This window comes from Hippocampus bargibanti, linkage group LG05 (assembly GCF_051943395.1).
Source record: "Hippocampus bargibanti isolate YZ-2025 linkage group LG05, ASM5194339v1, whole genome shotgun sequence".
NCBI lineage: Eukaryota > Metazoa > Chordata > Actinopteri > Syngnathiformes > Syngnathidae > Hippocampus > Hippocampus bargibanti.
The window spans coordinates 19,991,451-20,012,709 of NC_142738.1; the positions used below are offsets into that span (position 1 = coordinate 19,991,451).

Genomic DNA, 21,259 nt, shown 5'->3' on the forward strand with positions numbered 1-21,259 from the left:
GGACACCCGATGCCTCCGGACAAGTTGTGTCCATAATTTGTGAAATCACTTCATATGACTTCTACTGAGGAGCGTATTTTACAGAAATTCCACCGCATATAGCTATACAGTAAAGTCTCGTTATATCGATATCGGTTATATCGATAGTACCGCTTATTACGATACTATTTTCATTTCCCTTGCACATTTCTAGTCTTTTTATGTATAATTAGTACCGTTTAGTACGATACCTGGTTATTACGATACTCCGGTTATTACAGTGCTCCTTTTCATCCCCCGCCGGCCATTTTTGTTGTTTATATCGATATATCCGTCGCGCCATTGGTCAACTTGGTCACGTGTCTTGTTACGTGAGCCGCCATCGGTCGCGCCATTGGTCGACTTGGTCACATGAGCCGCCATCGGTCGCGCTATTGGTCGACTTGGCCGTGTGACTTTGTCACGTGACACGCCATCGGTCGCGCCATTGGTCAACTTGGTCACGTGTCTTGGTTACGTGTCACGCCATCAGTCGCGCCATTGTTCGACTTGGTCAGGTGACTTGGTTACGTGCCCAGCACCCGTGTAGCAGAGCCATTTTCATTTTCAGACGCTAGCTCGTGTGTAGCAGACGAGATTGAAGTGTTTGTGTTAAAAGGTAAAAATGGGAAGCAGAAGAAGATTGATGACTTTTTTAAATTGTATACATAATACAGTAAGATGTAAGCGTTGCAGTTTCCCTGTTGTGTTATGTACATGCCCACTGTACTGTATATGAATGCAATCGTTTTTTGCAACAATGTTTCTTGTTTGGTCTGCTGAAGCGCGATGATTTTGAAAATTATTAACATTCCATACTGTGTATTAAAGGACAGCCGATGTCACTTTTTATTCAAATGCAAATAAAAATGACTTCACGCCAAGACGTCTTGCATTGCTTGTGAATCCAAACAATGGCTTCAGATTCGGATAATATGCTTTCTTGTTACACATCCAGTTATGAATATGTTTCAAATACACTGTAGTTCTGAAGATTAAAGCATACATGTTTACAATCATTAAAGAATTATATGTGCCATTTTGAGCCAACATTGGGGGAACATCTCTCACCCAAAAAAAAGGGAGCTAATGGCCAGCTCCGTTTCTTATATGGCGCTTGGCTGCCCTCTTTTGGCGGCTTTTGTTTAATGCAGTTCGGCGCAGGATCGGATATATCGATAGTCCCGGTTATATCGATATTTTTTCGGACTCCCTTGAATATCGATATAACGAGACTTTACTGTATTTTACAATTTAAGACTCACACTGAATATTCAGGAAGTCTTGTCTTTGAGTTGGTGACGATACTTACCGTGACGTCACGTCTGGAACGCGCCTGACCGAGAAAGCGACACACAATGCATTTTGGGTATTTTGTTCGGTCTGAAAACTTTGTGTTGATCCATGTTGATGGCGAAATTGGAAGGAAAACACATAAATAACATCATGGTGAATTGTGTGTTGCACCAAGGCGACTATTTGATACTTGCTGACACAAATTCCCAGCAGACAAATCAGCCCATTTCCAACGGAGCTCATCTTGTGCATTTTCTAGGACGGTACTTTGCACTCCAGATGCTTCAAAATGACAGGGAAGGGCTTCTTTAACCGATTGCAAAAATGTATGCTTTCCTCTTCAGAACTATTTGAATCATATTCATAACTGGATGAGTAACAAGAAAGCATCTTCTCCGTGACGTCACGAACAAAGGGGCGGGACCTTCTGAAACTGAAACTTTATGAGGTAATTTTGAAGTAGTTTTGGTACACTTGAAGTCATTTTTATTGGTGTTTTTCATTTGACTAAAAATATCAATATTATGGGTATTTTAGATGCTATAAAACGTTTTTCTGATGTCATTTAGGAAACAAAAAATGGTGTAGGTTGTCCTTTAAGGGTTCCACTGTTCTATCAGGATCTGTTTATTGTTGTATAAACACAATTTTAACGGAACCAGGCCATCCATCAATGAGCAATTGCACGGGTAAAAAAAAAATAAACCCTTGAATGTCCGCATCATTAAGAGGACATGAAGGTAGCTGGTGTGAGAGAAGAGGATGCATAAAACCGGGATAGATGGAGGACATTGATTCGCTGTGGCGACCCCTGAGGGGAAAAGCCGAAAGGAAAAGAAGAGTGTCCGCATCATTAAATTATGTAAATGCAGCTACCTTGCCGTAGGAGCGTATGCAGGTCTGCATAAATCTGCTCTCCAGATCACAACCTGCATGAGTGTAAGTGCAATATGACGCAAATCCATCATACAAAGGAATAATTTAATAACAATGAATTATTTGTAGGACTTTTCGAGCCACGGTTACAAGTGCAAGAGAGAATATAAAAAATTCTATCATAAAACAGCAGTGCATGAACACATGGTTGGTGATACGGAGAAGATTTACAAGAAAAAGAAAAATATGGGTTTGCTACGAATATGTTTTGTTGTTGCTTTGATCTGAGGAATACAATAAACCCTTTAAAGTTTCCTTTGTGTTGCCTGTTGCCACCCGGTTTTCATGTATTTCTTCTTCAAAGTATGTCACGCTAATATTCAGAGACTTACATTAGTCTTTCTTTTTTACCTGACCTGTTGGATTCCTGCTCATGCAGAATCGGGGCTCCGAATCTATCTCTCACTCTCTCTGTCTCTCTCTGTCTGTCTTTCCCTCTCTCTCTCTCTCTTGCTCTCTCTTTCTCTGTGTGTATCTCTCTCTCATTCTCTCTCTCTTTCTCTGTCTCTCTTAGTCTCTATTTTATTCTCTCGCTCGCTCCCTTAGTCTCTCTCTTTGTCGCTCTCTCTTTCTCTATTTTTCACTCTCTTTCTCTCTCACTCCCTCTCTCTCTTTTGCTATCTCTCTAAACTCTCTCTTTTTCTCTCTCTCACTCTCACACACAGTCTCTCTCTCCCACCCACACACCCCCTCTCTCAGAAACAGAAGAGGAAAAAAACAACAGCAAAATAACACGTACGTTAGGGTCTCATGTGTCGAGGAAAAGCAGTCACCCCCATGTCAGAAGTTGTGCCAATTCAATGGGAACGGACAGAGCCAGTGAAGAGGATGCATCCTTTCTAAATGACCCTGTGTGCTCTGCCAGCTCCACCAAGGCACCCTTACCAGACCACACAAGGAGGACACAGGGACCAAACGCCTCCCCCTTCCATTAGTACCTCACGATCAACATCGCCACCAGACCTAGAGAGGAGCCTATAATTTCCATTCACCACCAGGAATGCTCTTCGTCTCTCCTTTTCTTATTACTGACTGTCTCCTTCATTCCACCACTCTTCCTCTCTGCTCTACTCTCCCATTCATTGCAGTGCTATTAAAAAAGTAAATGTGACTAAACCATTGATTTCCTTTGGTATGTTGTGGTAGTATGATAATCAGTGTCTTAACTATGTCTGTGTTTTTTACACTCATAAACAAAATGATTGATTTTGGTGTTTTGTAAATTAGTTGTTTTTTTAATCCACCCACAGAATAAAATTCATTGCCCAGTGTGACATTCTTACAATATACAATTCAACATACAGACTTGTACTGCACAAGCTAAACCAACTATTTAATTAAAAACACAATTGTTGTACAAGAAAAAAAATGGCCATGAAACTTCATGGGTGAGAAAATTTTGTCCTGATAGTCAATGGACAAAATATAACTTAAAATGGCAGAAAGGTCCGATTTGTGTTGCAGAGTCAAGTCAAGATGGCGCCCCCCTGTGTGGCTGCCTCCACAGCAGCTCTTTCCCTTTCTTGTCTACTTTTTCACTTCTTTACTTTTCCGTTTTTGTTTTGCCTGATCTCGCTCCATAAACCTCCGGAGAGGAGATGGGCATCTTTTCTTTTGCTCATCGCCGTTATTTTTTACTTTATCATCGCTCCTGTGAACGGGGAATCCACGCGCACGCGGAATCCCATTGTTTACAGTCGAGACCAGCTACTAGCGTGGCGGGCTAATAGCGGACTAGCGGCCGCCGCACCAGACATCCCCGATGAATTGAAGAGGAGGAAACGAGGATGTCGGGCCGGGAAAGATCGCCGCAAAAGAACGAGGAAATACCGACACGTTCTCCCGTCCGTCATCATGGGGAACGTGAGATCGCTCCCAAATAAAATGGACGAGCTGGCGGCGCTAACGCGACATCAGAGGGAGTACCGGGAAGCCAGCTTGCTACTCGTCACGGAGACATGGCTTTCGGCAATCACTCCGGACGCCCACGCAGAGTTGGAGGGCTTCCAACTCGTACGAGCGGACAGAAATGAAGGCAGCGGTAAGCAGAAAGGAGGGGGGATTGCTGTATTTGTGAATGACAAATGGTGCAATCCTGGGCACATCACGGTGAAGGAAAAACTTTGCACTCGGGACATCGAGCTGCTAGCCGTTAGCCTTCGGCCGCATTACCTGCCACGGGAATTCTCACACGTCATAGCCGTGACGACGTACATTCCCCCTACGGCAAATGGCGGCGCTGCCTCCGATGCCCTCATATCTGTTGTAAACAAGCTGCAAACCCAGTCCCCCAACGCCTTGTTTATCATCTCAGGGGACTTCAATCACATTTCCCTGAAATTCTCCCTCCCAACATTCACACAGTATGTAACTTGTGCCACCAGAGACAATAACATATTGGACCTATTTTATTCAAACGCCAAGGATGCATACAAACCCTCCCCCCTCCCCCCTCTCGGAAGAGCAGACCACAATATGGTTTATCTCCAGCCTGTGTACAAACCCCTTGTCCAGAGGCAACCAGCTGTGACCCGCACGATCAAAAGATGGTCCACAGAAGCGGAAGAAGCTCTGCGGGACTGTTTTGATTCAACCAGGTGGGAGCTCTTTACTGAGATTCATGGGGAAGACATTGACTCACTCACCAACACCATCACAGACTACATTAACTTTTGTGAACAAAACACCGTACCCACCAGGACTGTGCGGTGTTTTGCCAACAACAAACCATGGATTAATCCCGACATAAAAGTCCTCCTGAAGGAGAAGAAAAGGGCTTTTGTGTCGGGCAACAGAGAGGAACTGAAGGCCGTGCAGATCCAACTGAGGAGGAAGATCAGAGAGGGGAAGAAGGCCTACAGGATGAAAATGGAGGAGCAGCTGCAAGCCAGCAATGTCGCTGGTGTCTGGAAGGGCCTGAAAAACATCTCAGGCCACAAAAGCCCAGTGACATTGAACGAAAAAGACAAGGACTGGGCAGATGAAATCAACCGCTTTTTCAATCGGTTTGACAAGACGCCAGCCGCCCCCGGCCCACCGTCAACTTCACCTGTAGCTGCACCTGCACCAACTCTCACTGTGGCCTTACCCTCCCTGCCCCCTCTCACGACCAGCTTTCCGCAACCAACAACTGCCCTCCCAACCGTTGCCACACCCTCAGCCGCCACTCTGCCTCCTGGTTCCTGCCTGTCTGTCACAACTGCGCAGGTGAGGAACCAACTGAGGAGGATGAAGGTGAGGAAGGCAGCAGGTCCGGATGACATCAGTTCCCGACTCCTCAAGACCTGCTCCGACCAGCTGTGTGACATTGTCCAGCACTTGTTCAACCTGAGCCTGAAGCTGGGCAGAGTTCCACAGCTGTGGAAAACGTCATGCCTGGTCCCAGTGCCCAAGATTGCCAACCCCAAAGAGCTCAACAGCTACAGACCGGTGGCGCTGACGTCTCACCTGATGAAGACGCTGGAGAGACTCGTCCTCGCCCACCTGCGACCGCTGGCAAGCTCATCGCTGGACCCGCTGCAGTTTGCCTACCAGCCCAGCATCGGTGTGGAGGATGCCATCATCTACCTCCTCCATACGGCGTTGCTGCACCTGGAGAATGCTGGGAGCACGGTGAGGATCACATTCTTCGATTTCTCCAGTGCCTTCAACACCATCCAGCCCAGTCTACTGGGGGACAAGCTGCAGCATGCCGGAGTCGACCATCACCTCACATCCTGGATTACAGACTACCTCACAAACAGGCCACAGTACGTGAGGGTAAAGAACTGTGAGTCGGACAGGCTTCTCTGCAGCACCGGAGCGCCGCAGGGAACAGTCCTGGCTCCATTCCTCTTCACCCTCTACACCTCGGACTTCAACTACAACACCCCAACCTGCCACCTTCAGAAGTTCTCTGACGACTCAGCTATTGTCGGCCTCATTACAGAGGGAGACGATAGGGAGTACAGGGGACTGACAAAGGACTTTGTGGACTGGTGCCAGCAGAATCACCTCCAGATCAACACTGGCAAAACCAAGGAGCTGGTGGTGGATTTCTGCAGGAAACAATCGTCACCTGCACCATTGAACATCCAGGGTTCGGACATTGAGAGGGTGACCTCCTACAAGTACCTGGGTGTTACTCTCAACAATAAACTGGACTGGACAACAAACACGGATGCCCTAATCAAAAAGGGACAGAGTCGCCTCTTCCTCCTCAGGAAACTGAGGTCTTTTGGAGTTCAGGGGTCACTCCTAAAGACTTTCTATGACTCTGTGGTGGCATCAGCCATCCACTATGGCATTGTCTGCTGGTCAGGCAGCATCACCACCCGGGACAGAAAAAGACTGGAGCGCTTTGTCAAGCGGGCCAGTTCTGTCGTGGGCTGCTCGCTGGACTCTCTTGAGGAGGTGGGCAACAGACGGACGCTAGCTAAACTAAAAGCTATGACGGACAGCCCCTCCCACCCCCTCCTGCCCATCCTGACAGCTCTGGGTAGCTCCTTTAGCCAGAGACTATTACACCCGCGCTGCAAGAAGGAGAGGTACCGCCGCTCGTTCCTACCGACTGCTGTCAGGCTTCACAATTCCCAATGATCACATGTGAAAAAAAAAAAAAAACTGGACACTTGTAAATATGGGTTGTTGCAATATATCTAAATGCATCTCTTGATTCTGCACTATGTACAGTCTTGTTTATAGAACGGTTTTTGCACATCTACATTTGCACAGTATACAGTTGACATTTTTATTTTGTTATGCTTAGAATATCTTGTTTTCTATCCTTTCACTCCCACCCCAACCCCATCCCTCTTCAATTGCTGCTGTGGACTGCAAATTTCCCCATTGCGGGACGAATAAAGGTATTCTGATTCTGATTCTGATTCTGATTCTGATTCAGAGATGGTTTCAGCCTTTTTCTAAACTCAACAGCAGCTTTGATAGATGAATGTAAAAGTATGTTAAATTATGGAACGCACAAGAAACCATGCTCAAAATCGCATAGGGAAATCTGAAGTACAGTACAATTTCAATACCTTTTATGAAATGGTCTTTTCTTTATTATCACAGAGGCAAATAAGGTATGGGAGGGCGAGAGGAAAACAAGACCAAAGAAAGCATGAAGCATACTTGCAGTCAGAAAGGAAGTGGGAGTGTGAAACGGAGAGGGAAAATGGAGAGACAACCCTTCTAACTAAACGGGTCAGTAGTAATCCCCCCTTCCATGCACCCTGAGTAAATACAATTGTTTAGTCGGTCTATTTTGAGTTAGCTCTGGTATTTTGGGTCTATGGTCTGTGGACACAATTATCATAAAGGTCTAATTTTCAAATATTACCAAATTATAAACACAATGTATAATAGATATTTAATATGTTTTAAATGATACGCTGTACATTGAGAGGGCTTGTGAAAAATATAGATAACTGGATAATACTGTATTGTACAAGCAAAATAAACACATGCAAAGGCACACAAACACACACAGATTTTTCTTCTACGCAAGACCATGGAACCTGAATTGCAATATCACTTGTGTCATCAGCTGGTTTTACTGCAACCTATACCCCACCAGATTAAGGAGCAATTAAATATTTTGTGGGTCCTTTCTTTTTTTTCTTTTACTGCTTCTCAGATTTCATGCGCCTTTGGTCTAAGATGGGTTCTAAAGCATAACATACCATAACGTAATCTTTCTTAGCGTAAAAGAACGAGATTGCATGAGGGAACAACCAAAGAAAAGAGTCCCCACCAGAGCAAATCTGAAGTGCTGCCCTCAGTGGGTCTGTGCGATCCTTCAGCGGAACAACTGCTCAGGAGTTCCCTCGCTCCCTCACCACCAAACAGCAGTACACCGGGTTGTTGTGAGCCATGAGTCATGGCCTACTTCCATTGATTTTACCTGTTTTTTTTTTTCCTCACATTGCAGAGGCTGTGACAGGATACGATCAAATCCCCCACGGATGGTTGCAGTTTAGAGGCAAATGTGTCGACGAATTGCAATTTGGCAAATGCAAATGTTTTGCTTGGTCAAAAAAAATCCCCAAATTTCAAAATCGGCTGAATGGATCCAACTTTTGTGACACCCATACCTACTATCTGATAGTAGGTATGGTTGTCACAAAAGTTGGATCAATTCAGCATATCAGTTGGATCCATTCAGTATATCTGAAATAAAATAATGATAGTAACTATCATTATTTTATTTCAGATATACGAATCCATTTTATTCACTGTAAGTGATCAATAATGACACAAACCTGCAGTATATGAATAGGTACAAATAATGAACAAATGCCAGTGATTCATGACTGTCGCATCAATAAGCATGTCAAAACTCTTATTGTTATCATATTATAACATTTTTTTTATATGCAGCATGGTAGGTGGGAAATATACTGTATATTTTTCTGGATAAACACTTTGTTACTGTCACGAGCTGGTTGACAACCAACGGGTGGCGCTGTCGGCCCCGCCTGCACCTGCACAGGTGTTGCTCGTTCCAATCAGTGGCAGCTAAAAGGACTCCCGGCATGACCATTCCGTGTCAGGTCATTGTATGAGTTTGCTGCACCTATTCAGGTTTGTTTCATCTTGGCAGATTTTTACTTGTGGTTTTATTTGATACTTTGTACTTTTCTGTTCGGATGTCTTTGATGTTTTAGATTTTGTTCCTGCAGACTTTATTTTTAGACAATTTGTCAAATACAACCTGCTGCTGCCTCCTGCCTGCTTATTTGGGATCCACAACCATCACCACCTCGCAAACCGTGACGGTTAGAGCAACTGACCAAAGCAAACATTATTCTTCTCACTACTTTATTTCATACATCAAGAGAATAATATGTCCCTCCTCCACCTCCACACTATTTGTGTGACCCATGCAAATCTGTCCCGACCCAGCGCGTGGCCTTCGTCTGCATGGATGGATGTTGGTGATTTCAACATAGCAACCTTCATACATCACCAATAAAATAGCATTCCCTTGAAAGGTAGCAAACTCCTATCTTCAATGGAGACAACGCAGAAAAGGATGCAGCAATCTGACCGTGATAAGAGCATTGTATGGCCCGCTGTTGTCATATCTATGAATACATGCCATAAAATCCACCCATTTGTCCACCTGTCCCCTCGTCAAATTCACCCATATCATGTTAGCTGCAACGTGCAACGTTATTGAGACATCGTCCCAGCAGGATTAACTTTATACCTATTTCTTCCCTCCAAATTTGTGTTGCACCGGCCGTATCTTCAACAACAAAGCCTCGCTTCGGTGGAATGCCCAGTACATCACAAAGCAGGCTGCCAAATAAGCAACAGATGCCATGTGCATTTTTGGACCACTTAAACAACAAGCAAGCTTAACAATTATCCAGAGGAGCAGATGTGTCGCAGTGATGCATATAAACAGAAACGTGTATCTATTTTCATGCAAGTTCGAAGCATTATTGAAAAACACAAATACAGAAATAAGTAAATTGGGAAATATAAATGTTAATGTCAGGGAAGAAAAGTGTCTGACTCTGGAATGTCATCAAAGGTAGGCACACATGTCAAAAATACTGATTTGTTATATGGAAATATGTTACCAGAATGTAAAAGGAAACAACAATAATTCCCTCCTTTCTGAGCCCTGGGTCCTTACATATTGGACTATTTGTAAGGTCAGCACGCAGGAAGTGTTACTTGACTTGAATATTTTTCAAACAGATGATGAAGCGCTCCTGTTTGTCATTCAGATTGTGACTTGGAGCTTCACCGACCATTTTGAACTCGCACAAGTTCATTAGACGATGCAACACATGGGGCCTTGTTGCAAAGAACTTCTTCGGTCAGTTGACTAAATCAAACTACATTCATAAGTCATTAACAGATGCATGGATGGAAAGGTATCCTTTTCGTCTGGCTCTACTGACACCTAAAAATGTCAGCCATTCATGAAAATGGCGGGGTATATAAATGTTGATTTGCCACTCGAGTGTGATCATCAAAGGTACTGATTGCATGGAAACATTTGTGTCTTAAAGTGGGAGTTGTGCCAGAGAAATCTCAGGAAGACACATTAGCTCGAGTAGAATTAAATAAAAACTGTGCCCATGGATTGATTTGTCCAATGAGTTTTGAAATTGCTGGTCAATACATTTCAACCATCACAACAAAGATATATATAAAAGCTAAGAGCCCAAATACAAATCAGGTGAGGATGACTGGTTCCGTCATTCATCTGTGAGCAAGGATTTGGCATGAGTCATTGTAGAAGAAAAGGCCTATCCTTCCGATCAAGATTCTGTGTGGAAATCTGGAGTAAGTATAAAAGGACATACCGGGCCTTTGATCAGGAAGGGAGTGTTACCTGGGAGGAAGAGATCAAATGGAGGAAGGTATTTAAGTGTCTCTCCAGCTAAAGCGGTTTATTTTGTCTATGCATCACCACCATGCAAAAAAGGGACTCAATCAAGTATGCAATTATAATCCGGCACACACACACAACTAGCATCAGACAATTCAAACGAAAACGAGGTCCAATGTTTCTTGCTATGCGCAGCACAATTACCGGGTATAATTTGTTTTGTCTTCTTTTCCACATTTCCCTCTATGTCACCTGCTGCAACACACAATGTAGAAGCTGCACGAACAACATGTGAACCCCACCTTTCCAACACTAATTTGAGGGCTTGTCAGACTCTAGCAGTGTGATTTCAAATCCCTCAGCCTAAAGAGTAAACTAGAGGCGGATTAGAAGGGTAATGCCAGTAGATGAGAGCAGGAGGGCCATGGTGGTGTGCCACTCTGCGAGGATTAGCTGCCAAAACTTCTTCACAGTCACCAACTACTGTATGTCAATCAACCACATAAGCCACCCAGTCAACCAAAGATTCCTCAACATCCATCTCAATAATAGATGGATATCATTGTACATACTTCATTGAAATATCTGGAAAATGGATGGCAGCTCATCAATAAAGAGCTTATTTTACAAAGTGCCTTTAATATTAAAAGTACTGTCTAGATCAGGGGTGCTCACACTTATTCAGCATACGAGCTACTTATACAAACAACCAAGTCAAAATGATCTACCCACTACAGAATACGGCAATATTGCACAACCCACATAATAACTACATATACATAACATAATGAATAACTATTAACATTTGTTGTAATTACCTGAGTTTACTTTGATAACTTGCACTGAAAAAACAGCCAGCCTCAAGCACATTTCCAAATGTTCATCAGTCATGGTGGAACGGTATTTGGACTTCATGATCTTCATGTAGGAAAAGGCTGACTCACATAAATAAGTGGAGCCGAATAATGCAATCAAGGAGGTAGCACATTTCCTCATGTTGGGGTACTTTTCCTCTGTGAGTAAGTTCCAGAACTGTCCATGAGCCCTGGACTTCAGCAGTGAGAACACTCACCATCTCCGATGTCTTTCCACATTTGCTGGGTTAAATCCTCAGCCATGGCTTCACAGCACCGTGTAACTGTATGTCCTAACAGCTGCAGAGCTTTGATTGAAGATAATATCTCTGCCTTATTTTTAAAGTCTCGGAACAAGGAGTCAGCTGCTTCAACGAATGCTTCTTTTAGCATCTCTCCGTCTTGGAAGGACTTATTGTTTTTAACGATGGCGTGACTCACCCGGAACGATGCTTCGGTGGCGGCTTTTGCTTTTGAAGTATGTTGAGTGAAAAATGAATGCTGTCCGGACAACTGGGATTGTAGTTCGTCCACCTTTCTCTTTCTCAGCTTGCTTTTCGGTGGGAAGTCAATGTCGTATTTTCCATGAACAGTCCGAAAATGGCACTCCACATTTTCCCATTCCGTATGAAAGTAATATGTTTTGCCCCCTTAATTGGTCCAGCTTTCTCACTCATTTTGATCACCATATGTTTTAGCAAGAGCTTAAAATCTGAGGGAATTCGCTGACTAGCTTGTAAATTTTACCGCGTTTAGCGCCGTTGTTTAAAGGTCAAAATTCAGTTGTCATCTGAATGGTTGCCCTGTATGTCAATCAAGTGACAGGATGTATTAATAGGCTGACAAATTGTATTTTTTACTGTGACGCTGTGATCGACTAGTACTACCTCCACGATCGACGTAATGAGCACCCCTGGTCTAGAAGATATGGCAATGGTAGTTTAATCACATGCTGAAACATAACCAACATGTTACACAAAGAGTGGTGCATTTCCGTTGCGCCTCCAAAGGTGCACAAAATGTCACGGCAGTCTAATGCTAGATGGTATAGCGTCATCGTAACTGGTCCATTGAACATACAGTGAGGGAATTAATAATTTTCTCCCTCGCTGTTTGTCCCCAATTGGCTATTTTGTTCACCGAAAAATCAATTTACAGTGCCTGATTGTAATGGATTTTGATTGATTGTGGCAGAAGAGTGGCAGTCAACAGTTTGAGGCAAAAAAAGACCAATATTAAAGTTGAAGAATATGTTGTAGAATGTATACCCTCTCCAGATCAGCACACATTCTGACTCCCACAGAATGTCAGGTGCCGAAGTGCCAGCTGTGCAAAACAATCCACTTAATACTCCTGATCGCAATGTGTTGTGTGTTTGAAGCATACCTGTTTCAGGACTCAATTTCTTACTTTCCAATCTAGTTATGACCATGGGCTAGATGAAAGAGACCTGCACAAGATTGCAATGATATACAAAACCATTTGCGACAACTAATTACAGCATTATTAGAAAGTGGGTTTCAATGGCAGGCTGGTGAGGGCTCTTCCTTAGAGATAAGATGAGAAGCTTGGTCAGCCAGGAGGGACACAGAGGCAAGCCGCAACTCTTTCATGTCGAGAGGAGCTAGATGAGTTGGTTATGGAGGGTTACAAATTCTGAGCAAAACCAGAACCTGCTGAGTATGGCCTAATTGAGGACAATCTTGAAAAAGTTGAGAGAACAACCTCAAAGAAGCTCGTTCGTTGTCAGTCCTACAAGAAAGTAGTAGGTAACACACTGAGTCATAACAGTGCGGAATCTTGCAATGGCTGCAATGCCCCCTTGTTCTGAGAGGCAATGTGGAGGCCGGCTTGGGAGAAAGAGCTGTGGTCAGATGAGACCAAAGTTGAGCTATTTGGCATTAATCAGACATGCTGTGATTGGTGGAGGGCAAAATCTGAGTATGGCCTAAATAACACGATCCCCACAGTCAAATATGGAGGTGGAAGCATGTTTTTTATCTATTCCTGAAAGCGGTACAGAGCGACTTAGCTCAAAGAGAGGCCACTGAATGCAACCATGTGCCGTAAAATATTGCATTAAAATCTCATTTTGGGGTCATGAATGAGGCCTCCGCCATGACAACGACCCAAACTACACTGCTAGGGCAATAAAAGGAGTGGTCAAGAACAAGAATACTAAGCTCAAGGAGCAGTCGTCTGCCAGATCTGCAGTAAAATAAAAATAAAAATGCACGAGTGGGGGCTTTAATTTTCCAGGTTGCAGCAGAGAAACTTAAATTGTCAACAAAATCACTCATGCAATGTGCCTACACTGTGACCATCCAAAAGAGAACAATCACAAAAAAAACTATTCTGTTCAACAAAATGAACACTAGTTGTATTAAGTTCATCCTGTCTACTTGATATCTAATTTAAAACAGATTTTTTCTTCTTCCTGTAAGAAAAGAATCTGGTTTAAAACAAAAAATTAACACTATTTTTCAACTCTTATATTGTGATTCAAGGCTAGTGCTCTCTATAATTATCAGCTACTTTAGAATCATGGGCCTTTTACTACAGACAATCAACAACCTTATAATGCAAAAACGGTACTTCCTTTGAAGTGAGCAAATTCCTTCTGCATAACAAGAAAACACATTTTGCCTGCTGTATATATAGTGACCGGCGACAGTTTCTTATATCTGCTGAATTTAATGATGCATAGAAACTGCATTTCTTTGACTTTGGATATTTGGAATAGATATATTTAGCTCTGGCGGCCCGGTAGTCAAGTGATTAGCACACCGGCTTCACAGTGCAGAGGTTGCCGCTTCGCGTCCCGGTCCGGCCTCCCTCTGTGGAGTTTGCATGTTCTCCCCGGGCCTGCGTGGGTTTTCTCCGGGTCCTCCGGTTTTCTCCCACATTCCAAAAACATGCATGGCAGGCAGATTGAAGACTTCAAATTGTCCCTATGTGTAAGTGTGAGAGTGACTGTTGTTTCTCTTTGTGTGCCCTGCGATTGGCTGGCAACCAATTCAGGGTGTCCCCGCCTCGTGCCCAAAAACTGGAGCTGGGATTGGCTCCAGCACCCCCCGCGACCCCAATGAGGATTAAGCGGTCCGTAAAATGGATGGATGGATGGATATATTTTGCCCTTCTCCTCAAAAATTGTTTGTACTGTTTCAATCAGCGCAATCGATGAAACTAAAATGCATCTATCCATCCATCCAGCATGTCTGTTTTCCTCATTCGTGTCATGGGAGGAGCCACGGCCTATCCCAGCTGACTTTGGTCAAGGTGCCATGACACCCTGTACTGGTCACCAGTCATTCAAAAGTAACATTTGAAAACATGTGCAGTGTAGAAAAATAAAGGATGTCGAAAATAAATGTATTTGCAGAAGAGAGTCTCAAGCTACTGAAATTCTTACATTTCTTAGAGAAGTAAGAGGGAAAACTCCACAGTGTTTTAGAAATTTCCTGTTTAAGACTCCAAATATCTGTAATCTGTCATCTTAATCAATAAATGGCTGTAACTGTGTGTAGTGAGTGTGTTTTTGTGTGTGTGCAGGTGTAAGAACGCACAGATTTTCAACCTCATTAAATACACTCATTCTGTAAACACTTTAATTTCAGCAACTCGAGTATATTAAAAGTAGTTAGAAAGGACCAATGCCACAACACAGTCAGCAAATGCTGTCCCGGGGCACCATTGAGCTCGGAACGATTACAAAAGTAGCTCATTATAAAAATAGTTTACCAGCGTTAAGACATATATGTAAGGTCTCAGTCGTACAGGAGTGGTCCATCGATGAAAAGGTTTCTTCAGCAGTCATCTGTACTTCTTTGAAGGTGTCGGACGTTTCGCTTCTTATCCAAGAAACTTTGTCAGCAAACTAAAGTCTTACTGATAGTTTAGGCCAGACATGGGCAAACTACGGCCCGCGGGCCACATACGGCCCGTTAGGCTTTTCAATCCGGCCCGCCGAACTTGCCCAAATTATAGTACAAACAGTGTCTATTACTCATGACAAAAAGCTAGCGAACAACAGGGCAGATAACTGAAAAGTTGCCTGCCCCATTTTTCCCAACTTGAAGCAAAATGAGACCAATCCCATTAAGAAACATTGTCACAAAGTATAAAGTTTTTTTTAAAATCAAGAATGCACCAACTACAAATGCTACCTTGCTTAATTTACGGCAAATGCGCATGGCTGTAAATTTTGCTACAGTAGTCGATTGTCACGGTGGTGCACAATGCAACGTTTGCATTGATTCCTACGAGCCACTAAGCCCCTTTCATAAGTCTCACGTACACTTTACAGTCACGGTTTAATGTAAATTTACATTTTGTAGCGTCACATATGTTGTTAGCTTCTTTTGAATCTTTCTTCTAGTTTGAGGTTCTGTGCATCTATTTTGGAAAATGACATGCAATTGCACGACTTTGTAACGCTTGCGAAAGTCCGGAAGAAAGAAGCAGGCTTCTGATTGGCTGCCGAGCCGAGTATGCAAATTTCAACTGCAGGTAGTCTATGTTTGTGTGCTCGGCGACGGTACACGTGTATTGTTAGCGCGTGAAGGCGAGAGCGTCAGTGAGGAGTTTGTTGAGCGCGCAGTCAGGACAAACCATCTATGATTTGGCGGAATTTAACACAAGTAGGTATTATTGAGCTTGAATATTTCGTTGTGTAATATGTTTTGAATGTTGAAAGTGATTCCATTTTTCAATAAATGTTGATTTCTTTAACTTTGCCCCTTCGATGGAAACTTAAAAACAGACGCAATCTTGATAAATCACAGTGCATATGTTATTTTAATCTATTTCCATTTCCTCCTCCAAGTATCTGCGAAATAGTCTGTAAATGCCATATCTTGCATATTCCTTGAGACAAATTTATTAACTGATCAGGGATATTTTTCACATTTGAAAGACAGTTAATAAATTGGGTTGTAGTGTTCTTACTGTGCTATGAGGTTTGTACATACTACATTTAAAGGACAACCGGCACCATTTTTTGTTTTTGTTTCCCACTGACATCAGAAAAACGTTTTATAGCATCTAAAATACCCAAATCAGGCAGGCTGATATTTTTAGTTAAATGAAAAACACCAATAAAAATGACTTCAAAATGAATCCGGAAATGGTCAGTTTCAGAAGGTCCCACCCCTCTGTTCGTGACGTCACGCCAAGACGTCTTGCCTTGCTCGAGAATCAAAACAATGGCTTCAGATTCGGAGAAGATGTTTTCTTGTTCTTGTTCTTCTGAAGAGGAAAGCATAAATGTTTGCAATTGATTCTAGGAGTCCTCCCATATCAATTCGAGCCGTCAATGACAGCAATGTAGCACCCAGAAAAAGCAGAAGATGGCGCCCAAGCGCCGTTGGAAATGGGCTGATTTGTCAGCTGGGAATTTGTGTCAGCGAATATCAAATACAGTAAAGTCTCGTTATATCGATATTCAAGGGAGTCCGAAAAAATATCGATATAACCGGGACTATCGATATATCCGACCCTGTTTGCATGTAATTTTCTCCGTGCGTGCATAGAAATAGTATCGATATAACCGGGACTATCGATATATCCGATATCGATATAACGAGACTTTACTGTAGTTGTCTTGGTGCAACACACAACGATTCACCATGGCGTTATTTATGTGTTTTCCTTCTAATTTCACCATCAACACGGACCAACACGAAGTTTTCAGACCAAACAAAGTACCCAAAATGCATTGTATGTCGCTTTCTCGGTCAGGGGCGGTCCAAACGTGACGTCACATGGGGATCGTCATCAACTCGAAAACAAGACTTCATATATTCAGCGCAAGTCTTAAAACGTAAACTATAGCTATATGCTGTGGAATCTTTGTAAAATACGCTCAGTCAAAGTCATTTGAAGTGATTTTATAAATTATGGACATAACTTGATCGGAGTATTTCCGGCCCAAACACTCCCTCCAAATGCTCCTGGCCCGGCCCCTCTGTCAAATTTTAGAACCCAATGCGTTTGCCCACCCCTGGTTTAGGCCCTATATATATATATATATATATATATATATATATATATATATATATATATATATATATATCCCTATTGTCCAGACATGGCGGTGCCGGACTCTGCTATGATTGGTCCCTGGGGGGGGAGCAGAGGACTACTCCCTGCCACTCCACTGATTGTTCCTATTGTCCTGACTAACGACTGGCCTGAATGCCCCACTTCCACCGGTATTTCATCAGTATTCCTAATCCTATTCTGCCTAAGACATTATGATTACAAATGTTGTCAAAGGGATCATTTGAAAATGGAAATATCAGTAATGAGGGTTGCATTTTATGTATGTGTTTGCTGGCTTATTAAAATATTGTTGATAATGATTGTGGGGCATCATGACCGTGATGTATGTCTTCACAGAGATTTTAATCTAAATTATTAATAATAACATATTATTCACCATAGTTTGGACTAATGTGTTTTTTTCTAAAGTGTTTACGTTACGTTATACATGTTTATGTGTTATAAGAGGAAGCAAGCATAGAAAACCCATGCAAAAAATAAGAGAACGTGAAAAGCGGGTTTTGTATTGACAAGTGGAGATCAGAGTGGTAAGTTTCTGTTATTTGTTGAAAGCATGTCCTATGGTGATGTTATCTAGGGTTGTCAAACATTTTGCCAAGGGCCACATTATAGTTACAGTTTCCTCTCGAAGGAGGTTATGAATTTGGGGAAACCATAAGAATGTATCATTTGCACCACATATTACGTACACAACGCACAACAATATAAAATGAATAAAATGACGTAGCGGGTCAGATCTGGTCCCCGGGCCTTGACTTTGACAGCGGTGACGTTATCTCTGAAGCACATCATATTGCATTTTTAATACATGAAACGTGCCAGACATATGCAAATAAAATTTGGATTTGATTTGAAAAGATGACCCTGAATGGGTAGACCTCAATGTATTGCAAAAAAATATTACATTATGAAAAATTATTACACTAATCAGAGACATGGCTGCCCTCGGCTGAAGCAAACAAGTTATAGTTGAAGACACACATGTGGAATGAAACCTTACTGCTGTAACTGTTTTTTGTGAGCATATAATATGGCACCGAACAGCAAGACAACTTAGACAAGTAATCATATACTACAACAGCAGAAAGAGAGAGACGGGGTGCGCGATGCATGAAAAGTGGGCATTAGTAACACTGTCGTGCAATATTTGCATACCTCGTTTGTCCTGGATCTTAACAGTGAGCTCCACAAAGGGTTCTGATTCCCTATCCAGCCTTCTGGTGATGGTGATATCTCCACTGTCCCGACCCACAGACACAGGGGAGCTTTGTGAATCCGGATAGATGAGATCAAAGCTGGCCGATAGGAACCTGTTGGGACTCAGGCTCGTGATGACTGAGCCGATGTTGGCATCTTCAGACACGTTGAGGGAGACGAAAGCCACTGGGTGAAGTGAAGCTCTCGGCGTGCGCCGGGGCCTCTCTCGACCCGCATTCTGTAACCACTTGCGCGGGGAAAATGTGATCACCACGTATTTGCTGCTCAACGCAGGCCATCCGTGATCTGTGGCAAAAATCGAGACTTGGACTTCGTACTGGAGCCCCAGAATGGAGTCGAGCAGCAAAACTTCGCCAGTCTTGGGGACGGCATAAAAAGAGCCATTTTGGGGCAGTGAAGTGTAGGTCAAGTCTGCATTCTTGCCACTGTCTGCATCAACAGCTTTCACCCTGTAAACAACACTTCGAATAGCAGTGGTGTCGTCTAAAGTTATGTGCACGGCTTTCGGTTGACAAAAAGTCGGCTCGTTATCGTTCGTGTCCAAAACGTTTACTTTTACCGAAGCGACAAGGACAAGCACGGAATCTTTCGCGCAGGTGTGGCAGCACAACGCGATTCTCAGTAGGTATTCTGAGCGCAGCTCCCGATCCAGGACGCTGGAAGTTTTTAACAATATATTCCCCCGCTTGTGATGGGCGAAAGCGTGGAAATCCTCGCTGCCGTCGCCGAATACTATAAGGTGCATTCCCGGCACCGGGCACAATTTTTGCGCGCCGATGCGCTTCACTGGGATGCTCAGTCCGTTCACTTTCGAAGCCGCGGGTGAGTTCTCAAAAATATGGCCGTAGAAGAAAGGCAGACGTTCCGATGTTTCGTTTCCAGCCGCTGGCGTCAAAAGGCAACGCAAGAGAACAAAAACAGCCCAAATCATCTTGGTGGCAAGTTACATAAAAGCTGCCTCCGAGAGCTTCAGGGGTGGACGGAAAATTAAGACGAGAAAAAAAGATTCGCCCTCATATTTAAGTATAATCCTTCTTGGAGAAACCTTGAAGTTAAAGCTTTTGCATCCTGAGGCGTTCGCGTGTTGACCACACGCAGCACGGCGTTGTTCAGACTGTCCACAGCGCTGCAGGCTGTCGGCTGTGCTCAGATAGAGCTTTCAGAACCCACAACGCCGGTCAGCGCCAAGCAGAGGGAGGGGCTGAACATTAGCAGGGGGGCGCGCTGCTGGAGTGACGGGGGCGGGGGGGCAGCTATTCCCCTGCGTGCCCCACCCTGCATGATGGTCAGCAGCTCCCTTCTATTTGCCAGTGCACAAGTAGTTTAAAAAAAGCCTCGCCATGCACTTGTGTCACAAATCCGCCCTGAGATTAAAATGTTCTCGACAGAGGGTAAAATCACTCAGCCTGTCACGGATGAACAAACCGAGCAAACACATATGTTCTTGTAAAGAGCTGTCTGGACTTTCAACATTGCCCTAAATTGGCCCGCTGCTCCTTGCTTTTGAATAGTCTCTATTAAATGCCATGCCTGTCAACATATACGTTTCCCCTGTATTTGATACATTTTTCATCATTTCAAATAATGCATCCCATACTACAACTTTTACAAGAGAAAAAATTTGAATCGATTTGACAAAGACAATTTTGTCACATATTGAAACAATATGGATGAATTAAGCAAAGGAAAATAAAAAAGACCTATTGAGCGATAGAGAGAGTTTACTTTCATAGAGCCCAAATCAACAGTTGGGTTCATCCGCAATATGAACGAATGTCAAGATTATTTGGAAGAAAGGAAACCTGAATCTGTTTAAGGAGGGTTCACCAAAAAAGTGCAAAACACTGGTAACAATAAAGCACAGGAACACCAGATTATTTTTGCCAGATAAAGTAATTGTGAGACATACACTGCAGATGACTAGTTTCCTAATTATTATGCTTGTCTACTGTCTAACGTATTTTCCCTCACGGGCTTTCTATTCAGGTGTTCAGGCAGTCCCATCACACACCACATGCCGCTTCACACACTCGCCTTTACAGTCCTGTAATTTCCTGCCCTGTCCTCCTGGCTACCTATATGTCAGTTCCTCACAAGATGTCGCACTGCCTTCCTCTGTCCGCAATACGGCATAAAAAGGCATATCAGAGCTTCTGCATGACCAAGCAGCCAAGCACAACAGGTTTAAATAAAAATATGATTTTGCAATGAAAACGTTTTTTGAGGATGTGCCTGACAGGAGGAGTCAACTCACCTTTATTTATCAAGCCCTTTTACAACAACCATGGCTGGAACAGAAAACATGAAATAATAATAATACTGTGGCGGGCACTAGGACCAGGCATCTCACCCAGCAGGTGCAGGGGAGGGGGCAGTTCATGTTGCATGTATTGCACTGCTTTTGCTGTTCAGTTCAGATCCACTTGTTAGCCGTTGGAATAAACACGTCTCCACATATTCATCGTGTGTGCTCATTCCTCAACGGCTACACTGGTGACCCCGACAATGGAAATGTTCATGGCAACGGACGAAGATGTTTCTT

General features: G+C 43.3%; 2 protein-coding genes across 5 annotated transcripts in view; one reads left to right on the plus strand and one right to left on the minus strand.

The window, feature by feature from the left end:
* Positions 1-19,847, minus strand: part of LOC148898164 (neural-cadherin-like) — a 178,172-nt gene extending 158,325 nt beyond the window's left edge. For all 4 annotated transcript variants that reach the window (XM_088997196.1, XM_088997193.1, XM_088997194.1 and 1 more), the window contains exon 1: positions 18,655-19,847. In XM_088997196.1, the coding sequence (XP_088853322.1) occupies positions 18,655-19,648 (994 nt within the window). In that variant the 5' untranslated portion in view covers positions 19,649-19,847. The remainder of the gene's footprint in view (positions 1-18,654) is intronic.
* On the plus strand, positions 3,734-7,077 carry LOC148898165 (uncharacterized). The gene is made up of 2 exons (XM_088997198.1): positions 3,734-4,847; positions 4,950-7,077. Exons 1-2 carry the CDS (start codon positions 4,105-4,107, stop codon positions 6,826-6,828), a joined length of 2,622 nt encoding a protein of 873 aa, XP_088853324.1. The 5' UTR covers positions 3,734-4,104; the 3' UTR covers positions 6,829-7,077.
* Positions 19,848-21,259: the final 1,412 nt, after the last annotated feature.